Source organism: Vulpes vulpes, chromosome 1, assembly GCF_048418805.1.
Source record: "Vulpes vulpes isolate BD-2025 chromosome 1, VulVul3, whole genome shotgun sequence".
Lineage (NCBI taxonomy): Eukaryota > Metazoa > Chordata > Mammalia > Carnivora > Canidae > Vulpes > Vulpes vulpes.
This window is the reverse complement of record NC_132780.1, coordinates 34,700,063-34,723,900: the sequence shown is the minus strand read 5'-3', so window position 1 is coordinate 34,723,900 and position 23,838 is coordinate 34,700,063. Positions and strand designations below refer to the sequence as shown.

Sequence of the window (23,838 nt, the reverse complement as noted above, 5' to 3'; positions counted from 1 at the left end):
TATGATCACACCAAAAGCTAACATTCTCAGATTCTTACACAAAACCCACAGTTCTGAAAATTAGAACTCAGTTTATGCTCTAAGCCCAGAGGGTATTTGAAGCAATCAGCAGAGGAGAATTGATTTAATTCAAAGGAAACCGATTAACTATCCTGCACCATCTTGTTACCCCCAGAGCTATGACATTCATTCCTTTTCCTCTATAATGGAATAAAATATAAAATACCCCTTGTTTGGAGTTACCCAAAAATATTTCTTGTGTTGTTTTGTAACAATTTGCTAATTCATTTATTAGGGATACCAAAGAGTAAGCGTAAAGAAAAACCACTATTTATGAAGTTGTTTATAGTATTTGCTGAGTTAAGTACATTGGTCGAGCTGATGCTAATATCCAATGAAGTTTAAAGAGTAGATATGGAAACCTCAAGAGGGAACAGGATGCTTGGAGAGTACAATTCAGGAAGGTTAAAAAAAACCTTGTTTCCCAAAGGTTCTGCACCTACCTCAATAGCTTTTGCTGCTTATTTTTTCAAATCCCACAAAGGCAAATCCCCTTGGATCTCCAGTAGACTTATAATGTGGTATACTTACATAAACAACTTTGCCACATTTCCCAAATACTCTTTCAATCCAGCTGTGATTAACATTTTGGGGAAGTAATGCCTATGATACATTAGAAGCAGTATTAAATATGTAAAGTATTCTGTATATACATATTTTTTATATAATTCACATACAAGATCAATAAATTTTTACTTGGAATATTGAAAGAAAGAGTAGGTATTGTTTCCCTCCGTTTTACAGATAAGAAAACTAAGGCCAAGAAGTGAATTGGTTCATTCAAGGTCACAAAACTCCTAAGTAAAGAAGAAAGCCAGTACTGAACCAACACTTCTGTCTTAGAGGTTATTCTTCCTCTCATTTGTCACAATGCTTCTCTGTCCCACCACCCGCAGCTCTAATGAGATGGAGTTTATTAACCTCTCCCCAGCCTTAGTGGGTATTAGGTGGTACCACACTGGCTCTATCTTGTTCTTGCTGCTGGAACTAGAAGATAGGTTAGCAGAGTAGCTCCAGATTTCTGTTTTCTCTGCAAATTTTCTTGGTTTTTCACAGTGACACTTTCAGCAAGAATAATAGACTGAAATAATAGAGTAGGAGGCCCCAGTTTCTATCCTCACCAAAAGATCAATAATTAGTTATAGGAGAAATGGATAAATTTTAGAAACATGCAACTAACCAAATGTGAATCATCAAGAAATAGAAAAATTTGAACAGACCAATAACAAGTAAGGAGATTGAATTAGTAATCAAAAACCTCCCAACAAAGAAAAGTCCAGGAGTAGGTGGATAGAATTCACAGATGAATTCTACCAAATATTTAAGTAATTATCCTCAATTCTTGTCCAACTTTTCAAAAAATTTGAAGAGGGGGCAATACTCCCAAACCTATTTTAAGTGGCCAACGTTGTACTCACACTAAAGCCAGATAAACACACTACAAGAAAATAAAACTATAAGCCAATCTCCCTGATGACTATAGGTACAAGATTTCTCGATCTTGATATCTTGATAATCTCAACAACCCATTAAAAAGATCATACACCATGACCAAATGGGATTCCACCCCTAAATGCAAGGATGGTTCAATCTATGCAAATCAACAAATGAACATAATATCAGTAGAATGGAGACAAACTCATATCCTCTCAATAGGGAGGGAGACAGGGAAAAACAAGCATCCAATTTGGAAAGGAAGAAGTAAGCTGGTCTTTGCTGACAACCTCCTCTGGTATATAGAAAATCCCTAAGACTTTACACACACAAAAAAAACCAACCAAACAAACAAACAAAAAACCTGTTAGAACTAATAAATGAATCCAGTAGAGTTTCATGATATGAAATCAACATATAAAAGGTAGTTGCATGGCCATACACTAACAGTGGACTATCTGAATAAAACAATCCCATTTAGAATAGCATCAAAAATTATAAAACACTTAGGGATAAATTTTACCAAGAAGTACAAGATTTATTAAGCAAAAATTATAAGACATTGATTAAAGAAATTATATAGATATAAATAAGTGGACAGATAGCCCACATTCATGGATTAGAAGTATTGATATTGTTAAGATGATCATATCACCCAAAGCCTTTTATGGATTCAATGCAATCCCTTTTAAAATGCCAATGGCACTTTTTCATGGAAATAGAAAAAGCTATCCTAAAATTCACATGGAGTCAAAAAGGACCCTGAATATCCGAAGCAATCTTAAGAAACAACAAAGGTAGAGAAATCACCTTTCCTGATTTCAAACTATTTCACAAAGCTATGGTAATCAAGACAGTATGGTACTGGCATAAAAATAGATACAAACACCAACAGAACAGAATCGAAAGCCCAGCAATAAACACATATGGATAAGGTCAACTAATATTTGAAAAGGAAGCCAGATATAAAAATACAATGTGGAGGATCCTCAAAATATTTGGGGCTGAGGGGCGGGAAAAATGGGAGATTCTAGTCAAAGAGTATAAACTTTCAGTTGCAGGATGAATAAATTCCAGGGATCTAACCTACAGCATGAAGACTATAGTTAACAACACTATAATGTATAATTGAAAGTTGCCATTAGATTAGAGCTTTAATGTCCTCACCATAACAACAACAAAACTGTAATTATGTTAAGTGAAGGATGTGTTAACTAACGTTATTGTGATAAACAAATCTCATTTTACACCTCAATTTACACAATGTCTTATTCAATTATTTCTTAACAAACTAGAGAAAAAAAAGAATAATGGGGTTTTCAGGAAAATAAATGAAATAAAAAACAGTTTAATTCCTTGCATATCAGTTAGAGAATCAAGGTAATATATTTATTCCAATGATTGGAAAGAAGTCAGTAAGAAAATTCTATAAGAAAGGCCAATTGATTTCATCACCTAAATCAACTGAAGTACTCTGTCAAGAAGAATTATGGGACTTTGAATGGCCTCAGTAATAATAAGGAGCTTGCATATGGTCAAAGCCGGTAGGCAACAGAGCCAGGTGGGGAGCCAGGCATTCTGATCCTGGAGTCTGTGTGCTTAATCCCTATATCAGACTGCATTTCTCAGAGGAAAAAGAATTCTGAGAAGTATGTTGCAAGAATGGGCAGATAGCTGAGGAAATACACAGGAATTATCTCCATACCTGAATATGTTCCCACAGCGCTGAAGGATTTGCCATCACTGTTTGAGATTCTCCAGTAGGGGCACCAGATTTTGCAAATAAAAATACAAGATGCCCAGTTAAACGTGAATTCCAAGTAGACAGTGAGTAATTCCTAAAATGAGCATGTCCAATGAAACATTTAGGATATATTTATACTAAAAATTATTTCTTATTTATCTGAAGGTCAAATTGCACTGGGCATCCTGTATTTTATCTAGCATTCCTATTCCTGAAAAATAACAGGATGGTACGTCACTTCATATTAGCCTCTCTTTTCCCACAAAGATCCTGTGGCTTTTTCTTTTGACTAAATTTGAGCAAACTGCTACCCAAGAGTCAAATCCAGCCCACTGCCTGTTTTTTAATGGCCTGCAAGCTAAAAATGTTTTTAAAACATTTTTTAATGATCGAAGGAATCACTAGAAGAATATTTTGTGACATATTAAAATTATACGAAATTTGATTCTCTTTTGGTGTTTATAAGTAAAGTTTTATTGAAACATGGGTAGGTTCATTTGTTTACATGTTGCCTCCGCCTGCTTTTGCATAATGGCAGAGTCGAGCAGTTGTAATGAAAACTGTATGACCCAAAAGTCTAAAAGATTGACTCTTTAGCCATTTATAGAAAAATTTGCCAATCCATTTTGGACAATTTCTCAGTCATTCCGGGTAATAAACAAGTTGTGATCAGCAGTGTGCCAAAGTGTATTTCCAGTGCTGTAAATTGGCCTTTTTGTCTCTCCCCTGCCTCAAAACTAACCCCTTAAATGATCTTTTGGCCCAGTTGTCAACAGAGTTGACAAGCTCCTTTATAAAGTTTGAACCTAGAACCTCAAACACTTTTTCTTGAGGAACCACAATCCAAAAATCTGCCAACGTGCTTGTTTAGAAAAGACAGGTACAACTGAGCAACTAGAACAAGGTTCATCTTAAAGAACTGCACCCCCTCCACTGGCCAGAACCCTTCCTTCCAGATCCTTCCTGCATTACCAATGAGAGCCCCTGACCAGCAAAACCATTTGATTCTTCTTTATTGTTTTCAGAGACATGGGCCCTCAAATACATTGTACCACTTGGTCAGGGATGTCAAAAAGGTAAGAACCCTCTCGACTGCAGGTCGGAGGCCCTGTCTTGACTGCTTCCTGTAATTAGAAAGCGCCTCTGTTTTGCATGAGCTGCCAGCGAGTTCCTGTCCCCGCGAGGCCCCTCATTTCAGGACGCAGCGTGTGTGTGTTGCCTTTTAACGATGACATCTCTGCTTACAATGCAGCTGTGGTTTTAGATGCTTTCATTGGACACAGTGTTTTTGGAGAGCACAATTCCTAATGTTTTTGGATAGCTTTGCCCCCATGCTGTGTGGATTTATGCCATTGCCTGTTTTCTTCCATATGCCCCTCACCGTTTGGGGAGTTGGTTTTCCATGTTGTCTGACTAACCAGAGGAGGTATTTTCATGCACCAGCTCCTGATGCCACGCGTCACTGTCGCTTCTAACATTACACGGAGCGAAGGAAACATAGCTCAAAACGTCTTGGAGAATCAGAGACTAAAACACACATGTGCCTTCTATTCTTCTAACACTTTATTTTTTCCAGTATATTTTTTCACGTTTATCATCTAACCCAATGGGGTAAAAAATAAATAAAAATTAAAAGCCAGGAGGTTTGGATCAAGGAGAATTATTCCTATGTTACAGATCCCGAGGCTGAAATGTAAGGAGGTGAGAACTGTATTAATGCTTAGGGAAGAGGTGGGATTCAAACTCAGATCCTTTGTTAACAGCAACAAAATAGTACCAAACCTTTAGTGATGACCAGGTGCATGGCACTAACCTAAGCTTTCTGTACATCTCAGTTCATTTCATCTTCATGATAATTCTACGAGGTAGAATTAGTATTTTTTAAATTATTATTATACAGTGTGATTCCCACTTATAGATGAGAAGAGTGAGGTGCAGGGAAGTATGTTTAATCCTAGCCAACTGTTGGTTCTTTTGCCCCATTCAGTCTCTCTCAGAGGTAACTTCATTCTGAACCTTTGACAGCATTCCCAGAGACTGTTGTTTTAGCTACAAAGGAGGAAATAGATGGGGGCACTTTTCCCACCCCTACAACACATGTAGGCACACCCACCCACCAGACGGTAGCAATTCTTCACCAAAGCCCGTAGCACATACTCAGAGATAGCTACAAAGTAAGGTCAAAAATAGAGTACGATTCCTTCATCTCATATGGAGTCATTGTCTAGAACTTTCCCCCAGGTGTTCTGTAGCCACTTTTTAATTTTTCCCTTGAAAGACCAAGTAAAGGTCCTGGGGCTGCTTAGAATGTTCTATTAACCAGCTAGACCTTTGCTAGTAATGGATAAAAGTTCCGAAAAACATACAAAAAAAACCTTCTGTTGGCTCTTAGGAACCTTCCTCTCATCTCTACATGATCTTACTGAAGGGTTTTTTTTCATCTGGGTGAGTGGATGAAGCCTCAGATGCTGTGCCATCTGTATTTCCAACCCAACCACCATTTTACCAAGATCACACCTTTTCCCAATTTGCCCCCTTTCGAGCCATAAGCACACCTGCACTCACCAGAGCCACTCTTCTTACCCTCAAGTCTTCTAACTTTGGGCAATTTATCATGGCTTAGAATTGCATGGAAACTAAAGAGGGGGAAATATCTAGAAAGAGTAAGCATACTCATCTAACATATTTTTTGCCAAGGTATTTGTTGCTTGTGTACAACAGAGTTTTTAAATAATAAATAAGATATTATCTCCCCCATCACCTTGAGCTACACTATGTCACTGCAGGAATTATGAGACTTTCTGAAGAGACAGCTACATCCTTCAATCTCAGCCATTGGCTAATTTGAGCCTTCAAATAGAGTCACTGATTCACCTCCACCCCCCAGTTTCTCAATATCTTGCCTGATTTTCAAAGGGATTTTTTGCAGTTAGATTTCATTGAGTGTAAATGATCAAAATCCCTCCTACAAGGTTCTTTTCCTTGTAGGGCTCTGCTTTGCAACATCTCCCTTCTGAAATCCTGTTCACTGCCTCTTATATTTGCTTGTATCACTTGCATTAGAAGGCATGTATTTTTAAGATAGGGTTTTTTTTTAAACTTCTTGACTAAAGATGTACTTCAAAAGTAATACACACTAACAAGAAAGAATGGCATGGTAAGGATGTGGGAGGAAGGAGTATTAGGAGTGGGCTTATTTTTCTTTCAAGTGTGATCCAAATATTAGAGCAAAAACATGTAAGGATTCATTTACATACTGATTTAGTGACTGGAGAAAGTGATCACAAATGATCCAGGATAGTTTCTGAACTGGCTTAGGAACGATTTGTCCTTTTACCTGGGAAAAGAGACTCCCAATAAGGTGAGGAGAAACAGCCAGCCTGTGTTTAGTTTCTTCCCTTGGGAAGAAAGAGGAATAGGAAAAGCAGACTTCCAGCTACTTCTTTGATAAAAATAAGCCCCTGACTTGGACAGCAAGAAGGTATAACCACTGAAGCCACATGTTATAGGGAAGAAGGAAGCTAAAGATGAGAAGTCTCTGTGTTTTCTTAAGAGAACTTAATATTGATTACATCTTCCTCAGATGGCTCCAGATGACTTCTAGCAATTGAGACCAATGTGATATACAAAAGTCTACAAAAGCTAGGTTTAAAATGCTAAGAAAAATCTTGGACAGTTTAAGCAATTTTCAAAATTAAGCGACTTGATAATTAGCATGTGCTTTGTGCTCTATGATTATAGGACTTTACGTAACATATTGATTGATGTGATCTGTGACAAAAAAAAATATTAACCAGTGATGATAAGCCCTGGTATGAAATGCTACTCCTACATTAAGAACATAGTTCTGAATCTTAAACATAGTGTTTGATGATATGTCTGTAAAATTGAATACAAGTAACTCTTAGGAACCCAGGGAATGCATTTAGGAATCACTAGACAGTCCCACATTAACAGCATGGTATTTCCAAGTCCAACTCTCCTTTGAAATCAAACAGAGCTGAATTTGGAGAACTGAATCTCAAATTATTGAGGAGCAGTGGGTAAAAAGTTGGTTATACAGCATTAATCAGAAATTTTAAATGATATAGGCCAACCCAATTCCCTGAACTGCTTTCTTGCATAAATCCATTGGATGCACCAATGCTACATTAATCCAGAGTGGCCCCAGTCTGTCTGCTTTTCCGTGAAATCTAACTTGCCATTTTTAGAAGCTAACTGTCTGCTCGATTTGTGCCTCTATATGTTTTAAAGTACTAGTTTTTCTTTCTTAACTTAAATGTGCTAATACTTCAGATTACCTGTACTATCATTCCCCACTAAGGAAGGGTGATATTTGAGTACTATAGAGAAATAGTTGTCAAATTATGATAGTTTAAAATTCATTCATATGGGAAGTAAGACCCAGAGCTTTCTAGAATGAAGGGCGGAGAGGGAAGCATTTCAGACACTCTTTAGATAAAGAAAGGACATTTTCATAATCCCATCTGCCAAATTCATGCAGATTTGCAAAAGAATTTTTATTTCTTAAAAGATTGCCTTGTCTATAACCATGCCAGACATTGAGGGAATGTCCTCTTTTCCAGGAACCTCCACCAGAATAGTCTTTTCCCCACCCTTCCATGGTAAACCTAACAACCAGCAATCATTTTACACCTTACATACATCAGAAGGAAACAATCTTGTCTGGAAGGCTTGTTGTAAGTTTCCATGAAATGTGTTTCCCTACACAGCTGAGATCTGATAATGATATCATGAGCTGACTCCTGAAAAGGAATATATTTAGAAGAGCAGATCTAATACATACATTTAAACTACACTTTTAATTAAAAGTCATCTTTAGGATGGCATGGATTAAAACTCAGCTTCAGAGTACTGGCTCATGGCACGAGGAAAGGAGACAACGTTTTCACATTGTCAGACTGTACCTACCAAGAGTGCCATGCTTCTCTGTTTTACCCTGTGGATTGAATTGTTTGAGTCACATGGCTTGCCATATGTTGTTGAGGCATGAAATGGGACATAAGTGTTCAGGCATTACCGATTACCAAAGCAATGGCCGAAAGACGGAGGAAAGAATAACAGAAATGACAGGAGGAGCATTACTCCAGTGTTATTTTTGGCTTCCTATTTGAAAAGCACCCAAGCAAAGGAAGACTCCTCCAGAAGATTTCTGGATATTACCTGTGGTATGCGAGGTGCTGTTCACTTTCTCTGCTTTTTCCAAAGGAGGTGGATGTGATGAGCACCACACCATCCCTGTCTAGCCATTTACCATTCCTGTCTCTGAGCCCTCGGCTCCCCTAACCATATTTCAGAGGTGATGAGAGGAAACTACTCCAACCCTGTGAGCTCCGGACAACAATCTTTGCCCAGGGACCAGACAGCATAGAAATGAGAGCCGCCTGCCAGATAGTGGCCAGACAACTGGCCCTCTAGAAAAAGGCATGAATTTCAAAGTAACTCTGTCCAAAGTGCCTGTCTTGAGTGTGAATTGAGGTAAAGAGAAAGGTAGTGATCTGCCCAGGGTCACAGAGAGGCAGAGCAAGGACCACAGTCCAGCCCAGTGCTGTTTCCACTGTGGGGTCGTACTGTGGGCTGTTCTCTGCACCTGTGACATCTAAGGTCACAGGTGGCCGAGGCCATCAGCCTAGCGCATCAGACATGCCCCAGTGTTGCCATCCCCTTCAGAGTTCATCCAGGACGCAGTTATCACAAGAGGCTGAAATTGTATCCGATTTGATTAATTTTATGAAATTTCTTTCTTCTTCCCCAAAAGGGTTCCATTCTTCCTAGTAAAAATTGTGAAACTAATTTCCCTTAATGTCTCTGCTTTCAAAGCCTCTGGGGGAGGAAAAAAAAAAAACAAACAGATGCAATCACTCCTTCAAACACATTACGTGGTAAAGTAAGCTCTCCCTCCTCCAGATATCACTTTAACAAGGGCATTTGACTCTCTCCTGATTTCCAAATCCTTCAATCTGCTATATTCATTTACATCCCCTTATTACACATAGAAAACAGTCCAGGCAGGTAAATGCGGTCATAGGCTTCAGTCAGGTGAACATCGCCCCCTTGTGGTCAAACAGAAGGCAGGCCAGTTCGTCCAAGGCCTCTGCTCAAAGCTGGACAGAACCCAGAATGTTCACGGAATCCCTTCTCTGACTTGAGACCAGATCACATACAAATCACTTCAAAATAATCAAACTTTACAGAAGTTCCGACAAAAAAAAAAAAAAAAGATTCCAGCGCCTTCTTTGGTAGTATGTAAGCCTAAAGACTCTTAATGAATAAAATCATACAAAAAATGTGTTCTTTGCCCCTCTCAAATTTTTAGTATTTTGAACTTTACCATTATCACTTTCCTAATAACCTCCAGTCTTATAGACAATCTGAAAGCATAACTATTGCCACTCACTACTGGCCTTCAAGCAATACTGCTGTCTTATTCTTAGAGTTCAAACTGATGTTCACACATAGGTGTCCTAAAAGAAAATGTAGATGTGTTAGGTTCGCTGTTACTCACTTTTAAAATTTAGAAAATTCTTACAGGATTAAAAACAGGCACCAATTCATAGACTTGCGATGACTCCTTTTCAACAGCATCATGCTAAATCTCAGTAGGGATTTTTCTGAATCCTGGTACTTGAGCATTAGAGACCACAGAGGCCTTCAAGTTCTACCTCTTTTACAGGGAAGAAAACTGAGGCCTTTAGGAAAACTGGTTGATTATGATGGATGGACAGAAAGAGACTCAGGGCAGGTCATTCACAGCCAGTGTTCTTTACCCTGGCTGCTTCCCAACGCCCAGGAAAATAAAATAAATGTGGGGCATCCTCTTCAGGTCATCCTTGTAGGAGCCAAATGCAGATGTGAGGAGGCAGACAGGCCAACCCAGGCTTGTCCAGGCTCTCAGCCTCATCAACTCTCGAAATAAGAGGCCTGCCTAACTGTCAGGTACAGCCCGTTGACATAGCAACTCGCAGCCTTGTTAACCTGCCCCACAACAGTGGGAAAAAAAAGCGGTTGCATGAATAATATTTCTAAACTTGGTTTAATGTTTATGGAAAGGGCAATACGTGAAAAGTTACTCTCCAGATTCCCTTTCCTATGTTTTTGCCCTGCTTTGCCTAAAGAAGTCAGTTGGCCTTTTCTGACAACTCAAGGGTAGCTTCACTTGCCTATTCAGTTAGATCGATGAGCTAGTCCTCTGAGGAGATGTTGAAATTCTGCACATGGTGGGGAGGAGAATAAGACCATTTTTATGAAGGGACGTTTCAGTTGGGATTCTGATGAGCCAAGGTCAAGGATGGGAAGGATCTGTGCCTCAAACTTCTTCACATTGCAAGTGTGACGGTCTTCACACTGTCCTGTTGTGCTCAGCTGGCTCAAATGAGCTGAAAGAGAGGTCGAACCCGACGGGCAGGGCTAGGAACTGTCGGGGGCAGCCAGCAAGTCTAAAGAGTAGCACAAGGCTCTCCTAGGCTATGGCTGGTGTCTCAGCTGCCCGCCCTTTGTTCCTGTAAATACCAATAGAGCGATCAGTGTATTCCAAGTCCAATTCCCACAGTGACGTGGGGCTATCCCAAATAGGATGACTCACTGCCTGTGGCTGGTTAGTTGTGTTACTAACAAACAACCCGATACTGAAAACCCTGAAACTGAGACTGGATCCTAGCCACAGCAATTAATTTCACTGTTTTATTCATTCCCTAGTAAAAATTGTGAAACTAATTTCCCTAAATGTCTGCAGGCATTCACGGAAACATCCTGAATGCCTGCCTCACACCAGTCACTATAAAAGGCAATAAAGGGGATTCAAAGATCAATAAAACAAAGATACAGGTTTGATGGAAGGATACAGTAGACCACCTCTAATCCATAATCTGCTTCAAAGAGATGCTGTTGACCATAGCAAAGCTGAGTAAGAATAATGGAAAACCCACCCTCAGTTTTGCAACACAGTTTAAGGTGACTTCCCAATGGCAGTGATTATATATACTGTGAATTTTCCGATTCCACCGTGTGAGCCCACCTGAACAATCTTATTTAGCACAACTTTTGGTATATATCAAAATCACCTGGAGAGCTAATAAAGCATAAAAGCCCAAACATTGAAGCAGGACAAGGGCCAGTCCTTTGCACCGTCACCAAATTCCCCAGGTGATTCTGATGCCACCAAAGTTGGAGAGCCAGCACCACGGTTATGAGCCACTTCTGTGAAGGGTCAGAAAGCTCACACAGCATCCGGGGTGGGTTCTTCATTAAAGACAAAAGTAGACAAAGCCCTCACGCCTCTCCAAAATAAATCCAAGGATACAGTGTGCGGTACCCTTGCCAATTCATCACCTAGAGCGGGCTCCTGCATCAAGGAACCAGACAGTGAGTTAATTAGTCTCACCCTTTGGAATTCACTGCCCGCTCAGAGCTTCCCACAAATAGAACTAACTTCTCCTTGGCCTAGCAGAGCAAATATATTCCTTAGACCCTATAGAGAGCCCTTTTGATGTTTTTGCATCTATCTATGCAAGCAGCTAAAACCCTGTAACTCTCAGTCTTTAAGTTAAAGACCTAAACCTCCTTAATATTCCCTTGATAAAATCTCTTCTTATACCACCCTCTTTCTCTTTAACCACAAGGGTGTTCATAAATGACCTCATGCTGGCATCCATCCACTCTCCTTTTGTGAAAAAGGTGCTACCTTTTTTTCATTGTTAATAGAGGTTTTATCCAGGAACTCTAAGTATATCCCACCTGCTGCAGGCCCTGGTAATAACAATCGTCTTCTGGAAGGAGTCTTCATTTAGGGAGTGTGAGGAAGTAAATGATCAACAAGAGAGTAGTAACAAGCCTGGGTCAGAGGCAGAGCAGCGGGGTGGGCCCGCGGGACATCTGGGGAACCCAGTTGCTAGTGGCTCAGACTCATAGCATTTGCCATGTCAAGCCTTGTCTTTCTTTCTGCTACACTGGTGTTTTTTTCTCCCCAGCTGAAGACTTGAATAAATATTTTGATTTTCTGTTATTGCCGACGATTACTGCATCTTCTTATTTAACTTATGTCTTCTTTCCAAGCGAGAATATCCAGGTTTCGGTTGGATCTATTTTAAGGTGAATTAATTAACCAGCATAATAATACATTCATATGTTTCTCAATTATTTTTTTTTTTACTCTAAAATAGTTACAGAACACATGGCATAGAATCCCTAGTAAACCACTCTGTCTTTTGGATTTGTTTGTGTGTGTGTGTGTGTGTTTCGTTCCATCCGTCATAGGGGAACCTGCCCCCGGACTACAGAATCAGCCTGATTGACATCGGCCTAGTGATCGAGTACCTGATGGGCGGGGCTTACCGCTGCAACTACACACGCAAGCGCTTCCGGACGCTCTACCACAATCTCTTTGGCCCGAAGAGGGTGAGTTTTGCAGCAAATTCTCCTCTCTAGACTCCTGGGGGGGTGACTAGGGCACGACCCATTTGGGATGTGGCTTCGTTATCTCCAAGGGAGAGATCAGAGAAGAAGGCAACTGGGCCACTCACCTCTTCCCTCCACCATCAAATCTGTTTAAAAAAAAAAGAAAGAAAGGAAAGAAAGAAAGAAAGAAAGAAAGAAAGAAAGAAAGAAAGAAAGAAGAAAGAAAGAAGAAAGCAAGCAATTTATTGGGTGATACACACCTTTCTTTTCCTCACTAGCTCCAATTGAAATCAGAAGCTATAAATTAATAAATAATCAGAAACTGGCACTGGGAGTGAGCCTTAATCAGGGAATAATAATGAAATTCAAATTAATCTTACCTACCTCAGTAGCTTTCAAGGTTTTTGGCCTAGGGATAATAGCCATCGATATTATCATGTTAGAAATTAAAGACTTAACAGTATTTATTAATTAATGATTAATATCAATTTATTTTAACTGTAAGAAGCTCATTACATGTTAACGTAAAAGACATGTTTATGAAAAATAACTATATTTTCAAAAACAAAAATTGGCAATAAGAGTAGAACTGTTTTACATTTTTTGCATATTTCTGTAATGTCTGGCTTAATGGAAGACAGCTAGATTCTCATATCTACTTCTGCACTTAGTGTGTTGCCAGATGTTTTGGTTGAAGTATACAAAGAAAATCTGACTTCATACAAATATGTGACAAATATGTGACAAATATGGTAAATACATATATATAATAATACTTTTTACAAATAATTATATTCTTTTTACAAATACTTTTTACAAATAATTATATTCTTTTTTGATGCTACATACATCAAAACTTAGTTGACAATTTCTTAAAGATTAGTTGCAACACAAAATCTGAAATAATTTCAATGAACTTTTCATACTCTGCTACTTTAAAATGCATTAATTAATCTTACATTTTGTATGGCTATTTTAACATCGTAGATTGGGCATTGTACGATCCTGGTTTCTTGAGTTATGCAGATCTTCTGATGGTTGACAATTTCATTAAACAATTTCAAAAACTCACCTTCATTAATGTCATCTCCAATCTCATCGGAAAAGTCTGAAAAACTGTCAAGATCATGGGGGGAAGTATATACAAGTTTTCAAAAAATCTAATTTTTTCTAATTTCTGCTTGGAAAAATTTTGTCATTGGCAACAAATGCCATCAATTATTTTCCTTGAAATGACATCCCCACTTTGGCCGTTTCCAAAAATGTCTGCCAAATGTCCAAGTCTAAATAAACCATAGTTTGTCTGCCAGTATTCCTTCAAGTAGATCACCCATGAAACAATGTGGCCATAATCCAAATAACTGCATGTTTGTCCTCAGGATGACCCATCATAGTTCAGTATGTAGCAGAAGTGTTTTATGCATACTTCCCATTTCATCCCTCAAAATAGTAAGAAGACATTTTTTTTAGTATCAAGGGTAGAGATTTAATAAAGTTAATATTTTTTTAGGCCTCATCAAGGACTTCTGGAATACCACTGGTCTTTTGTTTGTTTGTCTTTAAACTTCAAGTGCATAACAGTGGAATCTAAAGACAGCTAGTGAAATTTGGTGGCACTGCCTTCATTCCTGCTAAGGCCCCCAGCAGTTTTACTCACCACTGCTTTTGCACCATAATTGCCAATGTTAGCACGGTGTCAAAACCAAGTAACATCTTAGTACTATTAGGGAAACACCTTTGACGTCACAGAGCTCCAGAAAGGGTCACATGATTCCTGGACCACATATTGAGAACTGTTAGTCTCGCTGGTGGTGGGCAGGATTTTTACTTTTAACAAAGCTTATCTTCTGATTATGAAAGTATTTGGTGGTGCTGGAAGACCACTCTAAAAACACCAAAAACGGATAAATAAGAAATAAAAATCACACAAATTTCAAACTGGTGGTTGCTTTAGAAGCTAGAAGGGAAAGAAAGGGAGAGAGGCAAGATTCAGGCTATTTCTACCTGAACGGTCAAATAAAATTTGAAAGAATGGTAAGTGCTGTAACCTTATTATTTACCCAAACAGCTTCCAAGATAGCACTCAACCATTCTGTGACACTTAAGACACAGAATTGGGATTCCTGATCCCTGAGATGTAATTTTGTATCTCCACTTGTTAGATATAAATCAAGTTCTGTAATTTGCTGAGTCGCCTTCTCTCTCTGTCTTGACCTGTGGTTATTTTGCACATTCCCAGCATGACCAATGATGCTACTGTATGTGCTGACATTTTCCATGTCACTGAGCACCTTTTGCCACAGTCAGCACACAACCCTGTGGCCTTACTCACCCTTGCTCTACTGGACAGCCACATAGAGAGATGGCTGACATGAAGCGTCTGAACACATAGTCTGAATAATATTCCAAGTTTCTAGGTAATAGAGGTCTTTCAGAGGTTTGAGAAACATCTCATGGTTTAACTGAACATTTCATGGCTCACCCAAGTGTTTGAAGTCGTGGAGATGTCAGCCAAGCAGCACGGTTCTGGGAAGATGGAAGAAATTTTAGTCCATTAAAAGAGATTATAAACCTACGGGCTCTACTCTTAGACAATCTCATTGTGCCTCACCAGATTTCTAATTTTCTGTGATTCACCAAAATCATTAAATCTCTAACTCTCCTGGAATTCCTATAAATGGGTTCCTCTTGTGATGCTTTATGTAGTGAAATGAATACATGCTATATGGTACAATAGTTCTTCCAGTATCTGGTTAAGATATAATAGGATTATTTTCTTACCTCTATAAAGAAAGATCTAACTTCATGTATAACATTTTTTTTAAACAGCCCAAAGCCTTGAAACTACTGGGAATGGAGGTAAGTATTTGCCTAAATTATTGATGTCAATTATTCGTTCTCTTTATTACACATTTTAAATATATATATATATCCTTTTAATTGGTAAGGTTTAGTACATGATTCTAAAATAAGGAAGTAAAATTTTTTCCAGTGTTGGGGGTCAAGTCACAGTAGCTTTGAAAATTCCACCATAAGGTTACATTAGCATTACAAGCAAGAAAATAAATCTTACTTGAAATATTAACTTGAAAACCAAGGAAGCATACAAATTCCAGTAAGTGAAAGCTACTCAGGGTGTTTACAACTGACAACAGATCCAAAGGCCAGAAATACTTCACAAATGCACCTAAGAAGTATGTAGAAACTGGAGATAGATCGTCTCACATCTTTTGTTCTTGTGGGTATTGTTGCTTATGCAAATATAGGATGTCATTGTCCTTTTCAGAGAAAAGGGTAGTGCTGTCCATCATGGGGCACAAATAGCCTTACCTATAGAAAAAAAAAAAAGGACCAAAGTGAAAGAGAGAAAGAAAGAAAGAAAGAAAGAAAGAAAGAAAGAAAAGAAAAGAAAAGAAAAGAAAAGAAAAGAAAAGAAAAGAAAAGAAAAGAAAAGAAAAGAAAAGAAAGAAAAGAAAGGGTGGGAAGGAGGGAAAGAGGGAGGAACAAAAGGGAATGGTCCATTAAAAAATACTGTTTAAAAATTTAAGTATATAGCACTGGCATGTTCCCATAGGGCTATGCTTATGCACTTATTATAACTTGTTTTAAAGTTAGGCATGAGTGCTTTTGGAATCAGAGCTGGGATAGGCTAGTTCATTTCTGTGCCAATCCCAGACCAGGATCTATAGTAGACATACAACAAATAACTATTTAATAAATTTATTTGATTTGCTTCTAACTCCACCTCTATGTTTTTTCCCTAAAATTACAGGATGATGTCCCCTTGAGGCGAGGAAGAAAGACCACCAAGAAGCGAGAAGAAGAGGTGGACATTGACTTGGATGACCCTGAGATCAACCACTTCCCTTTCCCTTTCCATGAGCTGATGGTGTGGGCCGTCCTGATGAAGAGACAGAAGATGGCCCTGTTCTTCTGGCAGCATGGCGAGGAGGCCATGGCCAAGGCCCTGGTGGCCTGTAAGCTCTGCAAAGCCATGGCTCACGAGGCTTCTGAGAATGACATGGTCGATGACATCTCCCAGGAGCTGAACCACAATTCCAGGTTGGCCAGCCCAGCAAATGGGGTGGTCAGGGGAAGAGAAGAGAAGGCAGGCCCCAAATACTAGAAGGTCCGAGCTACCTACACCTTTAAGTGGAGGCAGTGTCACCTCGTGGTACACACAAAGGGTGGACATGAATAATCAACATTTGTGGCATACAGTGCTAGATACAGAGGTACTCAAAGCTACATAGAGTTTATTTCATCCTCTCGATGCCTTAAGAGGTAGGTCCTCTTATTATGCATATTTTAAAGCTGAAGAAAATGAGACTGGGAGAATTTAATTAACTTGTCCAAGATCACATATTTGTGATCACATATTTGTGGTTGAAAAGGCTCAGATCTGAAAGGAGGTCTGTCACAGAAGACCTGCAGCATTCTAATCATTGATGTTTTGGTCTGCCTCCCCCATCCATAGCCTTAAACTGGAGTCCTTGAGTTCCAGGACCATGTCCTATTTAATTTACACCCCCAGTTCCAAACAGTACCAAACACACAGTAGATGTTCAGTAGATGTTGGCTAACTGAAGGAATGGACAGACTAGACCGTGTAAGAAACAAGACCACACTGTAACCACCTCTTGTGGCTTGGCCAATGGGCCCCACTTTTATCATCTAAGTCTCTAAGATGGCCAAAAGACAACTCCTTGCTTTCTGTCTTCCAGGGACTTTGGCCAGCTGGCTGTGGAACTCCTCGACCAGTCCTACAAGCAGGATGAGCAACTGGCCATGAAACTGCTGACATATGAACTAAAGAACTGGAGCAACGCTACATGTCTGCAGCTTGCTGTGGCTGCCAAGCACCGCGACTTCATCGCACACACATGTAGCCAGATGTTGCTCACAGATATGTGGATGGGTCGGCTCCGGATGCGCAAGAACTCAGGCCTCAAGGTCAGCGCCCTCAGAAGGCCCTGTTGGCTCTGAGGACCAGAGGGTCGGTTTGGAGCTTTCTAAATCAAGTCTGCAGTGGGACTGGGCATTCTCTTGTCTCTAGAGGGTGGAGAATCTTCTATATAGTGGGGTGTGTGGTTTTTTTTTTTTTTTCATATAGAGACTAGAGTCTACTAGTCTCTAAAATCTGCTAAGTCAGAACCTCTAGAGATAGCATGCCCGGACATTAGTATTTTGCAGAAGATCCAAAGGTGATGGTCACACAGAGATACTGTGAGGAGGTACCATTTACTCTAGCACAAGCCAGACTGTGTCAGGAACCCCTCCCCCCACCAGACAACCTGTCACAGCCATGCAAACCTGAATGGCTTGGCCCTCTTTGAACCTTGTCATTGAGACATTGGCTCTCACCAGCTATGCTTGAGAAATGTTTTAAACTGACATAAAAAGGAGACAGATTTACTTGTGAAGATGTTTCTAGATCATCCTGATCTATTCCTAAGTGAAGGAAAACAAGCTGCAGTCCAGTTCTGTAGACCCTGAGTCCATTTGTGAGGGTTTTTGTTTAAAGCATGCCCATGCATAGTTATATCTGTATACAATTTTTTTAAGTAACCAGGAAGGATACACAGTAAATTGTGTGTAGCAGTTACCTCGGTTACCTCAGGTTAAAAAAAAGTCCAGGACACAGGATGACGTGTGGCTTTGCTTCCTTATGTTTTCTGGAGTATTTTACAAGGAAGACATTAAACTGAAAGAAGTCAAAAGAAAGAAAAAAAATGGGAGGGAAAGATTGAGGGAGCATTTTTAGATGGTTTCTCTGGCTAGAGTTTGCAGCTGCTACATCTGAAGCCAGGCTCATGTTTCCCTGGAACTACCTGGCCTAGGTAACTCTGTGGCCAGCCCAAAGCAGAAGGGCCACCTGACCAGAGCAATGTGCTGAGGCCGCCCTGCTGGCACCACAGCCCTCCCCCACACCACCCTTCCCATGGGCTCTTGGCCGCTCTTGGCCCAAAGTCACAGGAGGGCTCCGTGAAGCGGTGCTTGGGGACTCTCAAGCCACACGGCTAGTGCCCGCCAAACCCAGCTGTCGGCTCAGAGGACACAGTGTCACGTCCCCTGAAGGCTGCCAACATGCCATCTGAGCCTTCCCGGGCCTGCCAGGCACCCTGACTTCAGGGTCACCACACTCCCTTCTCCCTCGGCTGCTCCAGAGATCCTGTGGGTGTTCAGGCCCAGGCTGTCCCTGCCTCATTACTTCAGGACCCTTTTCACTTGCTGTTCAGGATCTCTTTGGGCCCCTCACCTCGGTGTGGTTTCTTCAAGGAGGCTCACATTCAGCGGCCTTGAACAGCAGAACCAATTGCAGGATTGAGGAAAGAGGCAGGAGAGGATCTGGGGGGCACGAGTCGCATGCCCGGATTATCATTCAAGTGCAGCTGAGATCGTCCTCTCATGAGAAGGGTCCGTGTCTTTATTATCATCACATGGAGGCACAAGCATGTCGTTTATACATGAGAAGAACACAGTGCTGAACGTCCCAGAGTGTTTGTGTAGGGGGCTTCTCATGGTGAATACAGAGCCCACTGCGGGGCGGGTGGGGGGTATCTGTGGTATAGTAGCAAATGCCAGGGGAGTACTCTGAAGCAAAAACACACTTTCCCACATGGACTTCCTCAAGGTCAACTGAGGACAGCATTCTTTACAGAGATAACCGGATGATACATAACCAACTCCACCTGACATGTTAGCAAATAAATGCCAGTGGACATACGTATGAATCGATTTCACGAAGCCAAATGCTGATGGCTAAAGGAGAATCTGAATCCTTTCCCGCTTTTGCCTAGGGCAGGGTCTATCATTTTCTTCAGTTTCCCCCATGCAAAATGGGTGTTAACTGGGTAAGATGAATTTGGGCAAGAAATGCTCTGTTTCTCCAAGTTCAGGAGGAACTACTGCTGTGTGTGAAGGTTCTCAGATAGGCAATAGTGACCCTCTGAGCATTAGCATATGCAGGTCCTTAGGACACATACAGTGCACACCACCCTAGGCCCTCTGATTCTAAAAAAAAAAAAAAAAAAAAAAACAGAAACAAAGAAAAACTGCCCTGATATTAATCCTTTAAATGTGATTATTATTATTATCATTATTATTACTTTAGGTAATTCTGGGAATTCTACTTCCTCCTTCAATTCTCAGCTTGGAGTTCAAGAACAAAGACGACATGCCCTATATGTCTCAGGCCCAGGAAATCCACCTTCAAGAGAAGGAGCCAGAAGAGCCAGAGAAGCCCACGAAGGAAAAAGATGAAGAGGACATGGAATTGACAGTAAGGAAAGCTACACGGTCAGGGTCAGGGGACAGCAACCCTAATCCACTTGTCCTATTGATATGTATTAAGCCTTGGTCATGCTTGAGGTCACTGCCCGCCACCAGATGCTGTAGTGTAAATATTGAGACCCAGGTATTCTAAAAGAGCCTTCTCTAGGCACACATGACATAACTCCAGGGACTGTTTCTGTGCAAAACCCTTCAGCCAGAGTCAGTGACACAGGACAACCTGGTGAAATTCAAAAGCAAGACACCCTCTGTCTTCCAAGCAGGCAACGCTTTATAAACAAGCAGGTGATGTGGCCACCTGAGCACACGAGGAAGGCAAAGCAATCTACAAGGTGGACACAGCCAGCTTCCCGGGCTGGAACTGTGCTGGTGATCAGATGCTGCGCCTTTGTCTGTCTTCAGGGTCAGGCTCACAAATGCAGGACTAATTGAATTTTGAGGTTTGTATGGAAGGCTTTTATTAGCTCTTCCTGGTGTAATTATAGAATGTGGATGCTTTGTTCTGTAGGGGGAAGGGGGCAGCTGGGCATGGGACAGCTTCCCACAACCCCCGCCTGGACAGCGTGACTGCCACTGGATTGTATCCAAAGTCTAAAAATATCACACGCTGTTAAAGGCACAAACAGGGCTTCAGAGTTTTGGAGACATCAAGTAACAACTCTGTAGGACTTCCTTAATATGCCCAGCCTCCCCACCACCCTGAACAAAGACTGTGATGACGCCCCCCCCAAAAAAAAAAAAAAACCTGTAAGGAGAGAAAACAAAAATAGGTTTTGCTTGGGTGACAAAAGGCCCTTTGCCTTATTATCCTAGTGGGACCACGCTGTGAATTGTTTTTCCTCCAGATCAACAATATTTCCTTCCTAAGGAAACAATCCCAACCCCAAGTACAGCAGGGCGTATGCAGCTGACAGCTCTTTGGATTGATTAATCACTCACAGTTTTTGACTCCTAGAGATAAAAGCCAATGTTTGTTTTCCATTTCAGGATTGTTATAAAAACCAGTGGATGAGTCCCAGAGTGCTTGCCTCTGGGATAGAATAAGTTGACTATCTTCCTTAAAGATCTGACCATAATCTTGGCCTCTAAATCCTTCAAGGATAGGGAATGATATTTTAATCATTAACAGAGATATTAATAGTAGTAGTACTTATAGTATTTATTGAATGTGAGCATTATCAAATACCTTAGTAGAAGGGTAAAGAGGCTACATTCTGGAGCCAGAATCCTGCCCCAACACCTACTCCCTGTGGGACCTTGGGCACCATTGCTTAACCTCTAACATGGGAATAAGAACATTATCTAGCTCACCAGTAGTTTTGCAGTTTAAGAAGTGTACCTGTAAATTCTCTAGGCCAGGGCTGGTATACAGTAAGCCTTGATAAATGTTTGCAAATGTTGTGGTAACTGTACTAACTGTTTTATGTGCACTTAATTAACTCTTGGAATCCTCACAACAATCCCATGTGGCAGGTACTATTATTATCCCATTTTATAGATGAGGAAGCTGAGACTCAGAGAAGTTAAATTGCCCAAGGTTACCCAGCTAACTAGTTGCAAGCCAGGATAAGAACCCAGGCATTGAGATTCCATTGGCCATGCTTGTAGGCTGATAGGCTCAGGGATGCGTAGAATTTCTTCTTGGTCTCAAATGTAGGTATTCAGTTGGTTTGGTCTACGACATAGCAGAAAAAATCCAAAAATAATGCATGGGCCTCCTAAGTCAAGTATGCCATGGCCTTCAAGGCTCAGGGAAGGATCCTATGAAGGCAGCTAGAAGCTGAGTCAGCATTCTTTCTGGTTAGGTCTCAAGCAACAAAGGAAGCAGCTCCTTTCTCCTGTTCCATGTAGAGCTTTGAGGACCCGATCCTTCAAGAATCCACAATAAAGGATGCATCTCTCAGCTGAGGGCAAAGTCTGCTTCCCAGAGAATCGGCCCTGCTGCTGTTTCCTGAGAACCCAAGTAAAAGCACACTTAGCAATACTGCCTGGGCTTCTTCCTCATGGGCAGAAACAGCTAGGAGGAAGGGAAGAAAAGACTTGTAGGCTGGTAGAGTCAGGGCTGGGCAACAAATATCTGTAAGGTGGAGCTTCCTTGACCCTAATGACAGTGCTGTCACTGCTGGATCACTGGTCTTCACTCACCCTGGAAAGGACTGGAGAAGCCAAGCTGTTGACACCTCCACTCCTTTCACAGGAAAGATATTGGAACCAGGATATCCTTTCTTGCACTGGGACATTTTCCCTTGGCCTTTCCAAAATTACACACAAACATGAGTCTCAGTTTCATCTCAGTAGCCGTTAGTAGATCTTTCCCAGACTTGACATCGGTAATCCAGCCAGCAAAAATTCTCCAATCCATATTGTACAGTTGTGCCTGTTTGACCCTATTACATTCCGCTAAAGGAATGTAGTCAAAGAAAGTGTCTGACTTCTGGGAAGAGAAATCAAGAAAATCAATGAGTGAAGCTGTTTAGGCTGGAAATAATGAAATTTCAAAAATGCTTCACTTAAACCCATGAAAAAATACTTTTTAAAAATGCATCATTTGGGAATGTATCTGAATAATAAAGGCAACACAGGCTGTGGTGTTTTGTTGTTGTTTTACCTGCACTGCCAGATGTGTTTACTAAAGTTCCAGCTTGTCCACAGACCCAGCGCATTGTTTCAACTCTTGGGGAAGCCACTGTTCCTAGAGTTTACCCCAAGATGTCACTCTCCAACATGCCTGAAACTCCCCAAGCTGCCTTTACTAACATCCTATTATGGCTCCAAATGGTACTGTATTATTGAGCAAATAAAAAAGTAGAACAGAAGCAGGATAATTATGTTACATAAATTATAAACTATAGAAGGATAAATATCATGGAACTTTGGAGTTTCTTGAGGTCAGTGGTCAATATTTATAGAAGTCTAATGTGCTATATACATCATGAAGACTGACCCAGCTCACTGATCAAAATAAAGGTTTGGATAAGCCATCAAAAGAGATCCTACCTATTCATTAGGTCAAGCTAACTTTCTAGCCAGGCGGTCCTTAAAGGAACGGAAGTTACTTGTTACCTTCTCCAGAAATCTTATGAATTATAGGTTCATCATTTGTGATTGTTCTATATTTGAGTAAGTGGGTAATTGAGGCTATCACAAAAGTAGTTAAAACTTATATATGTATGTCTTGAGTAAGGTAGTTTGAAACCAGAATTATCTAGTCTCAAATTCAAGATAAACAAATTATTTCTGTAGTTAGAGTTCTCAATTCTAAACTCGTCTCCCAGTCCTTTTTCTTATCCCAAATCCTAGTCTCAAAGCAGTTAGAAATATTTGCCCTGTTCTCACATTTAATAAAAATCTCATTTCTCATAAATAAATAAATAAAGAGCCTTACCATTTGCAACAACATGGATGGAACTAGAAGGTATTATGCTAAGCGAAATAAGTCAATCAGAGAAAGACAATTATCATATGATTTCACTCATGTGAAATTTAAGAAAAAAAACCAGAGGATTATAGGGAAAGGGAAGGAAAAATAAGGTGAAAACAGAGAAGGAGGCAAACTGTCAGAGACTCCTTGGTATAGGAAACAAACTTGGTTGCTGGAGGGGAGGTAGGTGGGGGATGGGATAACTGGATGACGGGCATTAAGGAGGGCATTTGACGTAATGAACAGTGGGTGTTATATGCAACTGATGCACTGAACTCTACCTCTGAAACTAATAATATATTATATGTTACTTAATTGAATTTAAATAAAATTTTAAAAAATAAAAACAGGGCAGCCCCGGTGGCCCAGTGGTTTAGCGCCGCCTTCAGCCCGGGGTATGACCCTGGAGACCCAGGATTGAGTCCCACGTCAGGCTCCCTGCATGGAGCCAGCTTCTCCCTCTGCCTGTGTC

At 40.5% G+C, this 23,838-nt stretch overlaps 1 protein-coding gene across 30 annotated transcripts in view; it reads left to right on the top strand.

The window, feature by feature from the left end:
* The window catches only part of TRPM3 (transient receptor potential cation channel subfamily M member 3), an 862,465-nt gene that overhangs the window by 771,198 nt on the left and 67,429 nt on the right, over positions 1-23,838 (top strand). For 15 of the 30 annotated variants that reach the window (XM_072762569.1, XM_072762536.1, XM_072762484.1 and 12 more), the window contains 7 exons: positions 4,264-4,314; positions 12,311-12,346; positions 12,512-12,652; positions 15,482-15,511; positions 16,425-16,714; positions 17,377-17,605; positions 19,767-19,934. In XM_072762569.1, coding sequence (XP_072618670.1) covers positions 4,264-4,314; positions 12,311-12,346; positions 12,512-12,652; positions 15,482-15,511; positions 16,425-16,714; positions 17,377-17,605; positions 19,767-19,934 — 945 coding nt within the window. The remainder of the gene's footprint in view (positions 1-4,263; positions 4,315-12,310; positions 12,347-12,511; positions 12,653-15,481; positions 15,512-16,424; positions 16,715-17,376; positions 17,606-19,766; positions 19,935-23,838) is intronic. The other 15 variants (XM_072762579.1, XM_072762476.1, XM_072762530.1 and 12 more) reach the window with 1 other exon arrangement.